This window comes from Ursus americanus, chromosome 19 (genome assembly GCF_024610735.1).
Source record: "Ursus americanus isolate L20-20 chromosome 19, mUrsAme1.1.p, whole genome shotgun sequence".
Lineage (NCBI taxonomy): Eukaryota > Metazoa > Chordata > Mammalia > Carnivora > Ursidae > Ursus > Ursus americanus.
The window spans coordinates 37,450,569-37,470,333 of NC_142145.1; the positions used below are offsets into that span (position 1 = coordinate 37,450,569).

Here is a 19,765-nt window from a genome sequence, read left to right on the forward strand (position 1 = left end):
CCTCCGGGAAGAGACTGGCCAAGCATACGGTATTTTAGCTCTTTACCTGAAGGCGAATCCGACTGCTCATCAGACACCTTTAATGGTGTCAAAACAACACGAGGAACAGTCTTGTTTACCATCATTGAGACTCCATTTCTTCTTTTCTGTTGCTGCCTCAAAGCCTACAAAACATGATAATAAAATGTAACGTAAAAATATAGCCACAATGATTTCTCATAATTGAATTAAACGATCCATTTGCCCAACATTACATACAACCTCTTAAGAGACTTAAATTCCACAGAGTCACTAATTTGTCCTGATTCTTAATAGTCATCTTCATGTCATTTTTCCCTCAAAAGCAGCAAATCAGGCTTTTGGCAAAGGGCAGCAACCTGAGACCATTTGGTGTATAATTCTGAAAACAAAGCAGCGCTTTAAAGGTCTGTTCCACCTTAGCCATGTGGCTTGGGAGCCCGTGGAACTTGAAACCATGACTCCCAAGAAAAATAAATGTAAAATAAATGTTTCGAGACCAGGATAAAAATAGATGTGTCTGCACTTCTCCTGCAGGTGCGTCCTCTCCAGTGCACTGCTCGGTCAATCAAGTTAACACCAAGTGTCATCAGTACGTGCAGCAGGTAAGGGCTACAGTATTGATGCGCTCGCTCGGCCGTGGGGAGCGCCGTGCAGAATCACTGAACATGGCAGGAATCATTTATTTCTGTGAAGGGAATCAGTCCTAATCTTGGAAACCTTGCAGCACTTGGCTTCTGTCTGCTTGACTTTGGGCATTAACCTTCAGAACACGAACATGACGGCGTTCTGGCAAATCCAGGGGAAAAAAAATTGAGACGAGAATAAATCTCTCCAAATGGGAGTGCTTTGTGTTTCATAAATGAAGCAACCACGGTGATGATAATGTAATAAAAGACATTTAAAAGTTTTGAAATACAGCTTATCCAGCGGATCGCTTTACACAGAAAATTACCTGTAATAAAAAGGGTCTTCAGCCCACAAAACTGAAGAGACATTAAATTCGGAGTTACAGGGATGCTAAAACTCCTTAAAAGGTTAAAAGGCTGACCACAGACAGTCTCAGACGTTTTTATTCCTGGCTGCTGTGTCATTTCTAGCGATTTTATAACAACTCAGTTCCTTGATTAATGTTCTTCGACTAGAAGTTGTGACAGCCTCCTAAAATACTGCGTTGGTTGTATATCCCCTGCTGTCAGAAACAATGTCATTTTAGTTGCAAAGGGTATTAGTTGAATGTCCAACTTGCAGGTTGTACGATTTAGCGATCAAATAATTAGAGAAGTAAAAAATTAAATACCATTTAAATGAGAGAAGGCGTATTCAGAAGAGATTTAGAACCGGATGGAGAAGTGGATGGCTTGGGAAATCTATTACAAGGGATACTGTTGCTAATGAAAACACAAGCCACTTCCCTCCAATTCTGACATCTACTGAGCTTTTCTAAAGTACCAGGCACTGTGTGGGGGACAAGGGTTACAAAAATGAACAAAATGCCCTCCTCCTCTCCTTCAGCTTGCTGTCAATAATATATTTAATGAGAACATGTGTGCTATAAAATATTTAAGACATTTACCGTTTCTTTCATCAAGGTGTACACAACTGTATAAATCTCTACGGCCTGGTGTAAGAGCTCAGAGCACTTTATAGACATTAACCCATCAATCCAATCATAAAACAGAATGAGGCAATGTGGTGCCTTATATTATGATTAAGTCCATTTTTGCCCACTACATAAGACAATAAAACTTGTACAAAGAATGATTAATTTTAAGGAGTCTATATATCATAGACTTCAACTACTTCCCTTGGCAATCCAAATGGGTATTTTAAAAGCATTCATTTTATGTCAGGGTGGATAGGTATATATTTGAAAATACTGGTTAAGAAGAAAAGAGGTGAACTAATAAAGGGCCTACCTAGAAATTGGAATCATAAAGACGAATGTCTTTTTATAGCATTAGTGGTAAATAATTATTAAGGTAATAAAAATTTTGTCCTCAACTTTTAGAGCTGAGAGGACTCGACTTTAGACAAATTAGTAGTTGGACAGAAAGAAACCATGACAGAGATGATATAATAATAATAATAAGAAAAACCCACAGCATCAAGGTATAGCCAAGGTAGGGATACAGGAATACCAATCAATATTGAAACCATTTCAATATTATTTTTCCTAATATGTATTTCCTACTCAGAAATTTGGACAAATATTTCTGAATACAGTATTTTTTTAAATGCTGAAATGAAACAACATATCTACAGGGGACCACAACTAAATGCCCACCATATAAAAAAAAAATGGTCTTAAGTGCATTTAAAATATGCATACGTTTCTGTTTTACTTTTGAAAACCATGCATTATATTTGACCCTGAATAACATTTCTAGGGGAAGATAGCAAAAATTGGGAAGTCTTGTTTCCACTGAGGCTAGTCACAGTGGTTAAAGTAGAAAGCTACTGGGCAAACTTGAGGAGCATCACGGTTCAGTTAGCAGAAGGGGCATCTCAATCCCATTTACTAGATTCATAGTCACTTTGGGATAACTTGCAGATCCCAGTTCACTTTCCAGAAAGCAGGATTTATCTGACTCCGGACACCAGGCACAACTTCCAAGCAGATCAGAATGTGGATGGAGGTGGAGAAAACAATGCTGGATAACAGATGTCTGGGATAGTGTGAGCTCCACACAAGAGAACTCTGGCACCTGCCACGTCCACGAGGCAGGCGATACAGCAGTGCCTGCATTCTAGTGATTCCTGTTCTCTTGCTTGTGGGGTGTTCATGGGTTTTTTGGTTAGGTAACTCTATTTCTACAACTATGTGCACATTAACCCCTCAAATACATGCTGGATGTCTCCTCACAATCCCCCTAAAAATGTGCAATGCTTTTTTGGACGTTAGCGTAAGACAAGGACAGAGGGGGAGGCTGAAGTGAGCGAGGAAAGCACATACCCCATTGGAGGAGGCAGTAAGTACTCAAGAGATGCAACACAACTGGATTTTTAGGTGAGTTTTCCTGTTTTTAAACAAAGTACCAAGCAAAACAAAGATAATGCTGAACTAGATTCAGCCTGGGGGTACCAATCTTTGAGACCCACTACACACCATTCCCAATGCTCCTCACCTCCCCAAATAAATGAGTCTGACCACTGCCCAACAGAGGTATTAAAATCCCCCTCTTCTAACGTGCTGACCTGCAGATGATTGGGGACTGGTGCAGAGCCACCTTAATGACTGTGTGGGGTGATGGGGAAGGGCCAGGTTGCAGAGTAAGAGAAAGAATGAACTAACCAGCTGAGTAATGCTGGATAAATTACTTGGGTAAAATATCCCTATAAAACAAAGACAATACTGTTGATAAGATGTTTTAAACAGGACACAGAACAGTACTTAACACTATTTGTAGCACATAGTAAATATTCGGTAAATGTTACTTCTTATATGATTTACCCATTCGGCAACGAATGCATTTTGGGGGGACTTACTCTGTTGTGGTACACTGCTGATCCACAGTAACGAAGAAGACAAAAACAATTTTTTGTTTTATTTTGCATTTTAGCAAAAGACTGACAAGGAATGACCAAAAATAAACATCATAATTTTACACACATACAAGCACTAAGAAAATTATGCCAGGACGAGGAGGTAGAGTAACTGGGGTGGGAAGAAAAATCTCTGGAGAGGTGACAGTGGAGACGAAACCCAAATGACAAAGAGAAACAGCCACGTGAAGACGGCAGAACCTCCAGTCAGGGAAAGAAATAGTATTAAGACCTCTATCAGGGAAGGTCTTTGGTGGTTCAAGGAATAAATAGCTGGGGTAGCTGGAAAGAAGGACTAGAAGATTGCAGAAATGGAAAGGAATTGCCTCAAATGATTGCCAAGGGTTTCTTAGGAACAGGAGATTTATGTTCAAAGCAAAGGCAGCTCTCCAACCCGTCTCTTCCCACAGCCTGAAGGGACCACTCTAGCACTTCTGCCCCAAAGATGGACAGAGGCCCAGCGACGGAAAGTACAGCGTGTCCCCTGCCTGATTAGCACCCTTTGCCTTCACGCCCTGCTTCAGCACACATTTTGAAGCTCCACTCAGGAAGTACATTGCATCTCACACCTTGGACAAGCTTCTTAACGGTTCTGAGCATGTTGAGCGATTTAGGGAAGGGGGTCCTTAAACACTCCAGGAAGCCTTCTGCCTCAGAGCCTCTGCGTGAATTCTCTTCTGTGCACGGCACAGTCTTCCCTCAGACACCTGCATGGCTCGGTTCCTCATATACCTGAGCCCTTACTCGTTGCCTTAGCCCATTTGAGCTGCTCTAACAAAATACCCCAGGCTGGGTAACCTGTAAACCACAGAAATTCATTCTTCCCAGGCTGGAGGCTGGAGGCTTGAGGTCACAGTGCCAGTGTGATCCTGTGAGGGCCCCTCCTCAGGCAGACGGGGGTCAGGGAGCTCCAGTGGGGTCTCTTTTGTAAGAACACTGATCCCATTGATGATGGCTCCATGCTCATAACTTAAGCACCTCCCAAAGACCCCATTTCCAAATACTGCCACGCTGAACCTCCGGATTCAAACCTATGAATCCGGGGGGACACAAACATTCAAATCACACACTCTTCACTGCTTTTTCCACCATATTCTCCATCCCCACCATCCACTCTACTTTATTTCCCCCACCCGTGGAAAATATATATTTGCATAAAGTCATTTTCTCTTCCCTTCCCCAACCTAGAATATAGACTCTAAAAAACAGGGATTTTCATCTTTTTTGCTCACGGACATATCCCCAAGTGCCTAGAAGATTACCTACGCTACACTAGGTGCTCAGTAATTACTAAGCATAAATAAAAACTCTTAAAAATAATTTTAATAAAAATAGAAAAGCCCTCTTCTATCTCTCTTTAAAATATATAACTGGTTTATTCAAAAGGCAGAAATCAGCATGAAACAATCAAGAAATAACTTTGTTCTCCTAATATTGCCTTCACACATTTCTGACCAATTTCCCTTTCTCATTTCTGGATAATATTTTACACAAAACACATAGCTTCTTGGGTCGCCTTCAAGTATTTATACAGTCTCATTTTCAGGCATCAAAACATGAGGTCTAACATGAAGCCTTCTTTCTGCTCTCCCCAGGCTACACCTATGTCTCAGGTCAAAAAACTTCATTAGCGAAGAGATTCCTGATTTTACTCTTCCTCCATTTCCTTCTTCTTCTTCTTCTGGGTTCCCCAGGATCGGAGTTGAAAACGAGGAGAAAAACAGGTCAAAGTTGTCTTATCTGGTGTTGTTATCATAGTCACACTATCACAATCTTTGGGGAGGCAGAAGGCCAGGTGCTAGATTTGTATGGTGCACATTATCTAGTTATACAGATAATATTACCCATGTATCTGTTATCTAGTTACAACTATATAGTTATTACCTAGTTATAACTATATATATAGTATATATCACGTATACATATATATACAAATATGTGTGTGTGTGTGTGTGTGTGTGTGTTCCCTTCCTGGGAAAAAAATCTACCCTTCATGAGTGTTTCTGAGTCTTCCTCTCACTTAGACTGTGCCTCCTTTCACCAAGAGAGATAGGATGTAGCAAAGCTCTATCCACTTTTATAAAATTCCTTTAATTAATGCTCCTTCAAATGAATCTTGAGCTATTTCTTATATTGGCTGTTGGGGGATGGCCAGGGCCATTTGGCCTCTCTCACTAAGTCCTTTGAGGTTGTGTCTAGCACCTCTCTTTACAACAGGTATACTTGTATCACACTGTCCTCAGCTTTGAGCTTTAGCTAAAATTCCAGAAGAACAAGAAAATTCCTGTTTTATATTATATGTTATAAATATAATAGAAGTTAAATGCAATTTCACGTAACATTATTTAAATCTGGATATCCCACAGTCATGTAATAGATTAAGCCATGTAATAGATTAAGAAAATAAGACTAGGAGGGTCACTTTAGATGGTCATGGGAGGTTTGCTCTCTATAAGGTACCCTGAAAGGGGAGATTTTATTTTGTTGTGACAAGTTATGAGAGGTGGCTTTTTGTACTCCACACCAAAGGTCTCAATTAGCTAGAGGTGGCCCTGCTGCAAAATCTTAACATGGTTTTGACACTGACATTGTATAATAAGTCTTACTGTATTAGTCTAAATTAATTTGAGGGGGATGATATCAACGAGGTGCATTCCAACTACTCGAGCCTTAACTATAGTTTGAAATGCTAATGGAGTACCCTACCAAACAACTTTAAATCGTATAATTTCAAATCCAGAAAGAAACACTATCAAAACTTAAATAAGGGTGTCTGGGTGGTTCAGTGGGTGGAGCCTAGGACTTTGGCTCAGGTGGTGATCTCAGGGTCCTGGGATCCAGCCCCCCATCAGGCTCCCTGCTCAGTAGGGAGTTTGCTTCTCCCTCTCCTTCTGCCCCTCTCCCCGCTGGTGCTCTCTCTCAGAGAAACAAAATCTTAAAAAAAAAAAAAAGAGAGAAAGTGAAATAAGAAGATGGCAAGTATAAACGCAGTCTACCGTAAAGGAATGTACCTTTAGGCTGCCCACATACATAACATCCAACAGGACCAAGCTCCACAGAGTACATGGTACGAACCAAGTTTAATACTTTCAGGTATTACTCAGTATGAAAGAAATTTACAGGCTTAAACTTGGAAATAAACTTATTTTTTAAAGGAAACACATAACAGAGCCAGACCAGCCAGGGAAAAGTAACAATCCCATCATGCAGCAATTACAACTCTGGCTTCAAGGAAAAGAAAAGAAATCAAAAGATGAGGGCTGAGCATGCTTTTCTCTAGAGATGTACTGTGATAGTCTCTTGTAAAAAGAAACCAAAAGAAAAAGAAATTAAAGCCAACCTTTTAAATAAACATTTTATTTTTTAAACAGAAATCTTGTTAGATAACTCTTTAAAAAATGGAATGGTTTCTCATTTCTACTCTAACGAAAAGTAAAATAAAACCTAAAATCACAGGCTTTTGTGTTAACTTGGAATTTGCATCAACAAGTAACGCCTGTTTTACTGTAATAGAAAAACAATACTAACAATGTAAACTGAAGAATGCACTGCATGCAATAAGCCCTTCACTGAAAAATCTGAAAATATCACATGCTGTGGATGCTAAAATAGTTAGAAATACACACATATGAAACAGCTGGCTCGAGTCAGGCACTACCAACTTGCACTGTTGCTCTTACGCTAAATGTCAACACCCATGTTCAAGAAACTGCTATCATGCAACATAACCTTTGGAATTTCACAGTATTGGTCAAACATATAAAGCTAAAGCAAAATACCAACACTACATCTGCTTTGTGATAAGAAGAGAGGGCAAAATACCTGCGACTTGATGAATAAATTCTACCACCCTGAATAAATAATGAAGGAAGTCAAATAAAACAACAGTGCAACATAGAAAGTTCTGTTCTACACCATGTTACATCCCATCACCACAGAACTCATCCTTCCTTAATCTTCCATTTGATTCTGCTGTTTAAAAAACCCCTAAAATTTAATCTTTCTTCATTATCCTTCTTTAAAATTCAAAATCTAATCATTTCATATTTTTTAGGATCATTATAACTAAAATAACAAGGCAGAGAGAAGACACGGAACAAGGTAATAATCAGCAAGCTGCTACTCTCCAGAAGCTTCTGAATATGCTTACTTGGAATACGCTTATTCAGGAAAAAAACTACTAAGATAACAATATATTATTCATGCAATTATAGCTAACATAGGATGTTAACTAACATTCTGATGATCAGAAAGTAAAAGGGACCCAAATATTTAGAAGCTATGAAGATATTCTATGCCAATAGGCAAGGGCCATTATAGCCTCCATATTGCCCAGACTGTAATTATACTGCGATGAGCAGTACTGCCAAGTAAAAGGACCCACTCTCTATGGCAACATGCTTCAGGTGGGTGTGGGGGCCTCAGATCTGCGAAATTATGTCTGGCTTATTTTGCAATGAAGGTTTATTTTAAATTATTATTATTAGTTTTTTTTACTACACTTAAGCTTATAAAGCTTCTGGGTTTTGTTTCTCTTTTTTCCCCTGCTTACTTCTTTCTAAGAATCTACAGGGACCAATGTACAGTCAAACTACTGAAGGTTGAATGACCCAGAATATACTTCTAGTAAAATGATAAGGGCTATGTAATTGATATATCTGAGTGTCTGCCAGTAATATGTGTTGATACTGAACACCGTTTGTGTTCAAAAATAATATTCTTAATGATTATGCTGTATTCCTTTCCTTACATTATACAAATATTGAAGAATGTAAATTTCCTTGGAAAATGGCAAAAATTCACCCATCATATTATATACCATATGCCAAAAGGCAGTATCAGTTAAGAGGGAAGAATCTAAAACCATGATTCTGGGTTCAGTGTCATCTTCAAAATGTACTCACTGAACAACTGTGGGCAAGCAATCTAAATTTTCTGGGCCTTATTTCCCCCATTTGAAAAATGGGAATACTACTACATACATTAAAGGATTTCTATGAGGATTAAGTGACATAGTATATATAAAATACAGCACATAATGTCTAGAATTCAGAAAGGTAAATACCAACTAATGTAATTGTTATTAAGGTCATTCAGCTGGCCCTATTGATCAGATGATTTATACATGCATATATATACACACACAAAACATATATTCACAAATACAGAACACACATATGTATATATACACTTACAAAGAATTCTACATGGTCCTAGCCATTCAACTATCCAAAAGAAAAGAAAGCTGCAGATTTGCTGAGGCTGTTACAATTTAAAATGCCTCATGTTCAGTCAATTTTTGAAATGCTGTCTTAAAAAATTCAGCAATTACAGGGAATCTGGGCAAAATTCTGCAAGAGCAGCTTTTTTCTAAATGTATTTCCAATATGAATTTGATTATTAATCAAACATTAGCATATCTGCTACACATTGTGCCATATTCCCACAGTAGCTAATTTGCTATTTGGTTATACAGTACAAAGTTTTAAGAAATTAATACACAGATCTTCCAGGACATTAAGAAGCTGGTAGGACAGGTTTCTTAAAACAAGGCTTAAATCCTAAGCAAGCAAGTGGCACTTTCCGTGAACACACGCTCTGCAACAACACAAACACACTAACTCAAAGTTGTGACATGATTTAGTCATTGTAAAAAATGCTCAAATGATACGAAACCAAAATGGAGAAAGTAAAAAATAGTGAGACATGACAAGACATAGATCTGAATCTTTATCTTTACATTCCCATACAGGAATATTCCATGGTGTACACATTTTTTAAATCACTGCCCTTCAGAGGCATGACTTTCATTTATGACCGCATCTATGTTTCTCAAATGCTACAAGAACCGGTATCCAGCTTTGTATCCTTTGTTCTCTCCTGGTTAGCATTTCATTATCTGCGTTCCATTTGCCGCCTGAATAAGCCTTTTCCTGGACTGCCCTACTGTCATCCATCCTTTATTCCATCAATTAAAAAGGGATCTCAACACTGAATTCAATTTTGTTCTTTGGTCTAAAACATTTTACAAGATATAAATGGCAAGCTCACCAAAGATTATTTGATGTAACACTAATTACCTTAAATATAATACCAATGAAAGGAAATACTGCAATTTCAATATTTAATACAGAATAGAAAAGTAATGTAATTCAGTACAAAAATGTTGAGTTTCTTTCCTAAGTTTCCTTGCTTGAGGTAGAGGAGAAGATAGGGGCAGACATCCTAAGTCTAGGAGACTAGATTTACAGGGTAATGAGATTAAAAAAAAAAAATTAACTTTTTTTTTTTAAACATGGCTTCTCTCTCCTTGTTACAAATATATCACTAGCATGATACTTCTATTCCTACACTTGGTAAGGGTCTGCAGGAGGTGTGATGGAAAAGGTTTTCATAGAAAGAGCAAAATAAATACGGAAGAGGAAGGCAGTTAAACAAGGGAAAACCATGAATTTTCACATGCACAGTCACATGTATAAGCTTTCCACTGATCAACCACGCTGCCATCATGCCATGTCCCCATCTAACCGCAGCGTCTCCTCCTCCTCTTCCACTCCCAATTTGGAATTTGCTGGCATGGCGGCAACAGCTAACACATACTGAGTGGCTATTGGGGGTCACTCTTTCTGCCACGTGCTTTCAACATCTCACCTCACAGACTTCTCAGATCATTCCCACGTGAAAGGTGTTATTATTTTCCACATTCTCTAGAGATGAAATTTGAGACTCAGAGAAGAAAAGTGTCTTACCCAGAGTTGCAGGAATCCACACTGGGGTATTTCAGAGCCTAGAAGCCCACCTTGCAAACATTCCCTCCCATCACCACCTCAGCGCAAGGACACAGGGGTCCAGACCGCTCAGGTAATATCAAGGTGATACTGCACGACTGACCTCCATTCAGCACCACTCACTCACTGGTGGACATTCTTGATAAAAGTGAGCCACAATTACTATTTTTCTTAGTTGTAACTTAATGCATCTCCGTCACAAGGAAGAAATTATCTGTTTATTTTTTACATCAACTATTAGTTAAGCACGAGACCACAGAGACATTATTTTCAAGATAGGCAATGCATTTATGAACCCAAAATGTTTACTATAAACCTCACACAAGAAAATCTTAATACAAGGTTTGATGGTTCCAAGCACATTTTCCCTCTTCTATTTTATATCCCGGTTCTCGGCCAAGCCTCTCCTAGTTTTTAGCATAGAGTAAAATTAGTGTATGAATGTTATGGAAGTGGTTGAATTCAGGACATCTCTGTTGCTCTCTGGCTGCTATGTTCTTACCGATTTTGCTTTCGCCACATCACACCCATTACTTTAAGTAGGTCGAACAGAGAACGAACGCCAGCTCTCTTACCTGTTTAAGAGCCTTTTTGGTGTGCTGCTGAAAGGAAGACGCTAACTTGCTTTGCACCGTTGTGTTAGTGAGGCTTGAATCTCGAGTGGAAGGTGCTTCATCAGTTACCTGCTTCGCACAAACTAGAAACAGAGCGAGATAATGATATTACTAATTTGAATTCCTTTTTTTATATCCACTGTAATTAACTTACTTGGAGCTTCTCTCCAATTGAAAATGGATACCTAAAATAAAGCCAAATAGCACAGTGAAAAGAAGAGTATCCAGATTTGAGAGAAGAGATCACTTAATAACTGTGTGGTCACAGTTACAAGTAACCTCTCTACACCCCCGTTTCCTTACCCACTAATTGATGATAATTCCTATGTCATAGGACTATTGTGCAGACATAAAAAAAGAGCATAATATCTGCCTCAAGACTTGAGAGTCAGTAGATACTTTCTAAATCTGAATATGCAGATTGAGCAATGCATAGTCTTTTGAAGAAACCATGTAAATTGATGAAACTCTTTCAAATCTACCAACCGCCATGGTTTCTTCCATTTAATAGCCCTCCTTCTATAGACTCCCCGGCCTACTGGGACAGGTTTGTCTTGTCCAATGGGCCAAGTCATCTATCGCGGAGAAGGAAAAATAAAAGCCAAGATGTTGGGTGTCAGTTTAAGGCAATCATTTTCAAGAACATCATGCTCTCTGCAGCTAATCGTATAATCTGCCCACTTTTGCCAGAGTCAAGCTTTCCTGTTGTCTGTTCTACAGAGGACATTTTCTTCAAAAAGCCCGTTTTTTAGAAGAACCAATGTCTCACTGACATGGGTGACAAGGGCCCACAATCACTTTCGGCTCTGTGGAACCTGGGTTATAGCCAGCACTCGTCTTCAGCCCTCACACCTCTCACCCGAGAGACGAGGCTGAACCCTGCCTGACTCTGGCCGCAGCACAGATGCAGGCCCTCTTCCGTGCACACCAGAGGGGAAGGCGTTATTTGGAAAATCGAAGTAAGGAAGCACTGTGATTGGTGGCAGAATGGAGGCAGATGTCAAAGGCAGGAGGCAAGAGGAAGTTAGATGGAAAAAAATAACTTGAGAACATATTGGAAAAGCTCAAAATATGACTTCTTAAGGGCACCAGGGTTAACACTAATCCAAGAAAATTTTCCAAGGAACAGTAACTCGAGAGGATTCTGACCTGAGCTTTAGAGGCAGGTGGAGGAGTAAAAATTATTCTAGTCAAAAATGGAAGCATATGCACGTGCACAGTGTTGAGAACACTCAAGCTGCTTTAGATAGACTCAAGCACATGTTGCCTAGAAATAAAAATGCGGCTCATGAAAGAGAATGTTGGGGAAAAAGAGACAAGCTTTGTTTTAAGACAGAAAGTAATCAAGTTACTGACGACTAAACAAAATGAACAAGGTTTAGACAATAATTGTTAGTTATTAATGCCAAGCGCTTTACATATGTGATCTCATTTCATCCCTGCCACTTCACTGCTGCTTCCTTTCAAGATAGAACGGTACTGTCTCTGTTTTGGAGAGAGAAAGCTAGAGCTCAGGAAGCTCAACAACTTGCCCACTGTGACACAGTCAACCAAACAGCAGAGCTGAGAGCCAGGGCCAGACCCGTAATTTCCCACTTAAAATATTTGGCCTCAAAGCCTAGAACTGATGCAGAAAATTCAGTATCTAAAGAAGTTTAATTTAGTTGCATCCTGAAGGTACGGAAACAGGAAGTTAATAAGGGCAGGAAGATCAAGTCATTTAACCACTGACACGAAAAAATTAAGAACTGTGGGTGAGAGTGATTGATTGGCCCAGGAAATACTAGCATTGAAGAAGCCAAAGGATTTGCCCATGGACAGAGTCAGAGAAGTCCCTGAATTAAAGATCGGGTGACTTGTTTCTATTTGATACCATATGATACTTTCCCTTAAAACAGTCCAAACATTGTAGTTAAGGAAGACTTTATAACACTGCTCCCATGAACTATGGCTCCTAGGCTTTTCTCCTCACAATCATCCCTAGAGTGAATTGTAACACTTCGCCAAATCTTACTCATCAAGAAATATCAGAAATTAATCATCGGTTTACATTCCAAAGATAAATTTACTATTACAGTGATGATACAGATGGCCTTTTTAATGTTCTGAAGTCTCTGTGAAGTGTGACAAACTGAGGAATTGAGAGGAAGGTGGCAGAGGAGACAAATGATTCCAACTGAATGGACCTAAATGTTGCAACAGAAGCCCAGCCAGAAGCAAAGCGTGCGTTAGAAAATATGTTTTATTACTTCACATTCTTAAAGTAGTATTTCCACCCTGACAAATGGAAACTTGCTGATTAGTTAAAAAGGAGAACTAATTGCCATCTGTGGATTTTAGGGAATCTAGGGAAAATATGAGAATGCTTCTGCATACTGGACATCTAAACAAATTTACCCATTTGCTTAGGAAGTGCTTTTAAGTCTTTCAAAGGTAAACTCCAATGAAGCAGGATCCCAAAACAACAGATGCTGAATTAGCCTGTATGTGATGAAAGCCTTGTTCCCCCTGCATTCATCTGACGTGCCAGTAAGCGGTACACAATCAGCCTCCTTCCTGAGCAGAACAGGTATCTTCTAACTTGCTCTATTTCCCTCTGACCCAGGAAACCACAGGGTATTATGGTACCTATTTGGGTATCAGAGGATATAATGCATAGTTTGATTTAAATTCACCATTACACCAAGTTAATAGTGATTCACATATATTTAGTGTTTCCAAAAGGAAAACTTGGGTCAATTTAGAGCCCAGAACTTCAGACGGGGGGCACACCACTAAAATGAAACAGCATCAAGCAATCCTAGGAAGATGATTCATTTTTCTTTAAATTAGCTCTATTTTGCTTTACCTTACATTCCATCCTGTGCTCAAGTGAAGCATCATGAGAATTCCTTCTTACATAGTCAATTTTCTCCCTGATTCCCTCTTCTGGAACTTGGTCCTATTTCCCCGGATTAAACCATCTTTTCCCTAATTATTTATTTCCGCTCAAATAATTACACAGAATCTTTAAAAAAAAAAAAAAGTAAATGTAATCAAAAATGAAATCTATAAATGGGTTAAAAAAACACAAATACCTTATTTTTAAGGAAAAAAGTCAAGAAATAATAAAATGCACAATGTAACCCATAAGCTCCAAACAATGCATCTGCGTGTGTGCTTTGTACATGCTTGTGTGGGGTGTGTGTGTGTGTGTGTGTGTGTGTGCTGACAAAAATGGACTCAACACAGGTGTATGAGTGATTTTATTTAGTCTTTTACCACGTATATGAGGGTGGCTGAATCGAAAAACACCAAATAGCTGGACTTTGGAGGTTCATGTAGACTCATATTCTGACCATACGGTTTTTCACTTTTACTTCATTCTTGCAGCTTTCTTAATAACAGATGTGATAAATAAATAATGCAGGGCTCATTTTAAACAGTTGCCTGAATATTTATAGAAGGACTGAGCTTGGCCTCTGATATACAAGCCAAAGAAAAATTAATGTTAAAGAAAGGACCAAGGGAAATCCCTTGTATGTGAAATTACAACAGAAACCAGGAAACTGAAGAATTAGGACAGATGTTTTATCCAATAAATATCAAACCCTGACAGGCAGCTTAGAAAGTGATATCTTTTTGGCATTCAAACAAGAATGGGACTTTTCTTTTTTTCTAACTTCACTGGCATGATCACAAAACGAATGCCAGGATTTATACCTCAAAACCCCACAAGACTGCCTGCCCCTTCTGTAGGTGGACAAAATAAAGACAAGGAAACATTTTTTTAAAAGGTACAGAAATGCTATTTCTGTCTACATTTTGCTTGGCTGCCAAAACTAGGCAAAGCCAAAGACATAGTTAAAAGCTTATCTGCTTGTTTGAAATTCAAACAGGTAATGAGGTTCTCAGTATTTGTTGCTCAACTACCTCCACTCTCACTCACATGCAGATTCCCAAACCTCCCACACAAACTGTTCTATTTAGAAGGCTCAGGAGCAAAGAGAGGTGGGGGTTTCTGCATCATCCTGAGACCATCTTGAAGGCTAGAGAATAATGGTGACTGTCCAGCAATGCTGGATTTCTGACTCTCAGAGTCTCGATGCTGTCCTCCTCTCTCCCCTTTTTCATTCCCTCCAACCTGAAAATGAGATCAAACTAGAAAATACAGGTTAGAGCTCATATTTTTTAAAGTTGAGTGACAGAAGGTATGGGCACTACTCCCCCCAGTGTAATTACCAACCCACTGACAAAGAGGGCTTTGACCTTTAAACCAAGACACGAAGAAGGGAGAAATCAGAATGCAACCTTGGCTTTGTCTCTCTCTTGCCTTACATCTCGTCTCCCCAACTCCCATCCTCTCTGATCCAACCAACTAAGACCCTGCTGTGTTTCCTGGACACAGTGACTTGCTGTATTTACTGTACTTGCTTTGACTGTCCCTCATCCAACTCCCCTGCTCCATTTCTTTGCCTGGCAAATTCATCTCGGCAGACGGACAGCTTCCCCCAAAGCCTTCCTGACCATGCCCGTCTCTGAGGTGGACTTACTCTTCCTTTTCCCATGTTTCCTGGGAACTTAGTATATGAATTCATGGCATTCTCCACAACCAGTGCTTCTGTCTGCCTCACCACCCACAAGTCCAGTCACTCAGGGACTTACACTCAGGTGCAAAGACAGGTTCAGAGCAGTTGATCTATAAACGTTTATTAAATGAAACTGTCAAATTTGATTTTCATGAAATTTATCTAAAGTGTCTATTTTTAATGTTAACATTCAATTACTACTTTTAATAAGTATTCATGGAAGGGGAAGTCAGCAAAACAGAGTTTAATTACTGTGGAAAAGCATACATAAAAAGTGAATTTTTTTTAATCTTATGAACATTTTTTTAAATCATCCTAAAATCAATTAGGGAAAATATGAAAAACAAACCACAAAACATCCTATGCGTGTCCATGGAAAGTCACATGACCTGCCACTCAATGTAAATAAACTTCCTTCTGCCATCCTAACTTGTTGCCTTATTTTAAGAGGAAAGTCACAGTTTGGGGGTTTTGCATAGTGAAATAAAAATCATTTAAAAGCCAAAATCAGAAATCACAATGCTGGGGCCTGGGTGGCACAGCAGTTAAGCGTCTGCCTTCGGCTCAGGGTGTGATCCCAGCGTTATGGGATCGAGCCCCACATCAGGCTCTTCCGCTATGAGCCTGCTTCTTCCTCTCCCACTCCCCCTGCTTGTGTTCCCTCTCTCACTGGCTGTCTCTATCTCTGTCGAATAAATAAAATAAAATCTTTAAAAAAAAAAAAGAAAAGAAATCACAATGCTTATTTGAAACGGCAGGAGCTAGGTGAGGGCAGAACCACAACATAGACCAGGATCTGCACACAAGAGTCACTGCAACAAAGCTATTCATTGCTGTATGTCCCACTAAGCCACGTGATAAGTCATAGGCTATCGGAGGTGAACGATGTTCGCAGGTCTAATCCAGGCAGGAAGAAGAGCAGCCTTTGATCCATTTCATTTCTATCAGTTCTCCCTCCAATTACTCCCTGTCAATTTTCCGATCAAACTAGATGCTATCAAAATAGTTCGCTGTAGAAATAACCCTGATATACACTGTAGGCTTAATACAGTTTTTATAAATAAAAGTTATAAATCGAAGAGCGCAGAGTATATTGGGGATAACGCTGTACACAGTTAGAATTCAATCACATTTTAAAAGAAAACAGAGTCTTTGAGGAAGCTTATTTATTTAAGAATCATTCATTCAGTCACAAAACTTCTGCCGAGCACCTCTGTGCCAAGCACTGTATCAAATGCTGGAGGACAAAATCGAATAAAGCCCAAGACCTGACTTGGAGACGATAGAGCTTTTTTCTAATGTATTTTTTCTAAGAACAAGGGCACAGAACTATTAATTCTAAGGAAAACCAAGTGTACAAAAACCTACCAGTGATAACTAAAATTTGTTCTGAAAGATCGATAAGCACATAATTCAAAAGTATCCCCAGATGGCAAATAATCAAAAAAGCTTATGTTTGGATTGTGTACACTTTATGTATCATACTTACACTGAAACTGTTCATATCAGATGTTCTGGATATTCCTAGTAACAAAATACATGCCAAAAACTGTTAAAAATCACTTAATGAGGACCAGGCAAACCCTATTTGACCCCCAAATCTTTCCTGGACTCCATTTCTTTCAGAGAAAAGGTAAGTCCTTAATCCTGTTTGGATCCAGACTAAGGAGAACTACCTTCTCTAAAAGCATTCCTTATTCCAAGATAGGTAATAGATACTGGGGCTTAACCAACTTTCCTCATTGCAGTAAAAGACAACATTCAAAGCATATGAGATTCCAAGAAAGGCCAGAAATTACATAGAGAAATACTGGCAATCAAATAATGAAAATAGCAATTTTCCTCTAAGAAACTTTCAGGAGAGAAATTGTCTAAACATTTTAAGTACTGATACTCGGTAATATTTAGAATATCATTTATGAATAAAATAAAGCTAAAATAACTGAAATTTTTACTGTATTTTATATCCTGCTTCATTAGCCCAATAAAGCCCTCTTCTTAGTCAGAAGAGGTTTGCAGAAAAGGGAGCTAAATAAAACAAGACGGATGGAAAATCAGATGATAATTATACTAGCAGTTTCTATCACTAAGAACATGTCCCTAACAAGCTGGAATCAGGCTGATACCATAGGCTACACGCAATGCTCATCTGATATCACGGAACTGGATCGATTGCAATTTCATCGCAAGGTCCACACGTGGTTCACAGATGCTTGCGTTTGCCCTGGACAGGGCACTGAAGCCCCGCAGGTAACCAGAGCAACATCTGCACACTGAAGGGACAACTGTAGGAATCCCTCCTACAGCCACTCAGTTTATCACCAGAGCCATTCAGTTATACTAATATCTCTGGATATCCATGAAAATATCCCTTTAAACTCAGACAAGAGAAACTCAAACCAGAAATAAGAATATTTAATGGGAAAAGCATATTCTATAGGTACCAGCCTTTCACCACCTAGCCCCTTCCCAGAGATTCCTCTCTCAGGCTTATGGAGAGCAGTAACACAATAAACTGCTTGCATGGGGCAAAACAGCGGATGCGGTTTCTGTCATACCGCACAATACCGGTGACCTTCTACCCTGCATTACATTTCCGAAACATCTACACGGAAATACGGCAATCCACTTAGAAAATGAGAAATAGCAAGAAGAATACCATTAAAAGGTTGGCACAGGTCAAGGGTAAGTGCTTCCTCCACTTGTGGGCATCACTACTAAATACTTTATACTTTGACACATAAAAGATAACTCTAGTATATAATAAAAGGGAGTGAGGTAAGGTACTAAGGTGGTTAGCTGTTTGAGAAATGGCTATATACTGTCACTTTAAAAAGGAGAGAATGGATTATCTGGCATCAATGAAAAAAGTACTTTACTTTTTAAAGAATGGGTGCTTTGTTCATATATACTAATTATAAGCTAATAAATCAAACAGAAATCTGGCTAGTTAAGATGAGTAACTGAGGGAATACCTTGAATTCTGGTTTTATTTGAGAGGGAGTTTGCTTTTATTATGAGATCATACTCTCTTTGCAATCTTTATCTCTATATTATGAAATACTTCTCTCATAGCACAAGAAAAGAAAGGAAAAGTATACTTAAATAGGTCACTTTATCTGTGGTTAGAAAACTTTCTTTTCCTCCATGACTCCAGGCTATTAAAACTGACCAAAATCCATTTATACAAGAACAAAGTTCACAGTTCAAGGGGAAGTATGTAAGAAAAAAGAGGTCCCTAATGGGTAAGAGAAATGGAAAATACTGTAAACCAAAAATGTATGAAAGAGCTGGGATAAGTCGTTGGGAGAAGTTAAGATGAAGGGGGCGGTAGCTAGATGACGCCCAGCTGTTCTTCATCATCAGGCAGGAAAAAAAAGAGAAAATTAGTTTAATTAAAAGCACAAAAAGACTTCAGCATAAGGAAAAAATTCTTGACTATAAAGGTTATCAAAACACAGAGACAAATATAAAGGAGCCTGAGATTCCTCTCCCTCTGGACATTTACTATTAGACTAACATCTAACCATCGACTGGCTTAAGTCAAATGCCAGCTACAGGTCCAGCCCTTGAAGTCCCTCGTACTTGTCATGAATGCTGTGGGCTGGGATGAAAGAAGGGAGAATAAGGAAAGAGTGGGCAGAGGAGCTCTGATATCCTGCCAATGGTCATTCCTGACTGTGAAGAGTATTCTCTTTCCTCCGTATTTTCTTCCATGTGTAACTAAAACAATACAATTTTCACATACTTAGGTTTCTCTAGGCCACCAATGTAGAACAGGTGTCTCCATGAGCTAACAAAGCTGTTAAGGAAAAAGAAATGTTAAGGAAAGACACATTAGCTTAACCTAAGAAAATCAGGGGACCCGGTCCAGTCACTGAAAGAATTCCCCTCCCCTCATCGGCAGGACTGTGAGGCACGGCTGTCAGTTAGAAATGGATCCCGAGCACACAGAGGAAGGCAGAGATGCCCTCCTGCGTACGGTCACGCGGGAGCAACCACAGCCCAGCTACTGAAAAACCTCCAGCCAAACAAGACCAATAGCACCACGAGGAAACAAACACCGAACAGGTTAGCGACATCCTCCAAAGGTACTCAAAGCGCTGTCTTCACAACTCCACAGTCCCCTCATTTTCTTTTCCCTGATCCCTTCTGTGAAATCGCTACTGATAAACGGTCAGTGTGCCTACTCCCCGAGGGCACCTAAACCTTCAGCAGTACACTTCTCACT

At 39.3% G+C, this 19,765-nt stretch overlaps 1 protein-coding gene across 1 annotated transcript in view; it reads right to left on the minus strand.

Moving 5' to 3' along the window:
- The window catches only part of ASXL3 (ASXL transcriptional regulator 3), a 108,794-nt gene that overhangs the window by 80,842 nt on the left and 8,187 nt on the right, over positions 1-19,765 (minus strand). The window contains exons 3-4 of the mRNA XM_045772855.2: positions 10,928-11,049; positions 47-164 (exon numbers count right to left, since the gene is read on the minus strand). Coding sequence (XP_045628811.2) covers positions 47-164; positions 10,928-11,049 — 240 coding nt within the window. The remainder of the gene's footprint in view (positions 1-46; positions 165-10,927; positions 11,050-19,765) is intronic.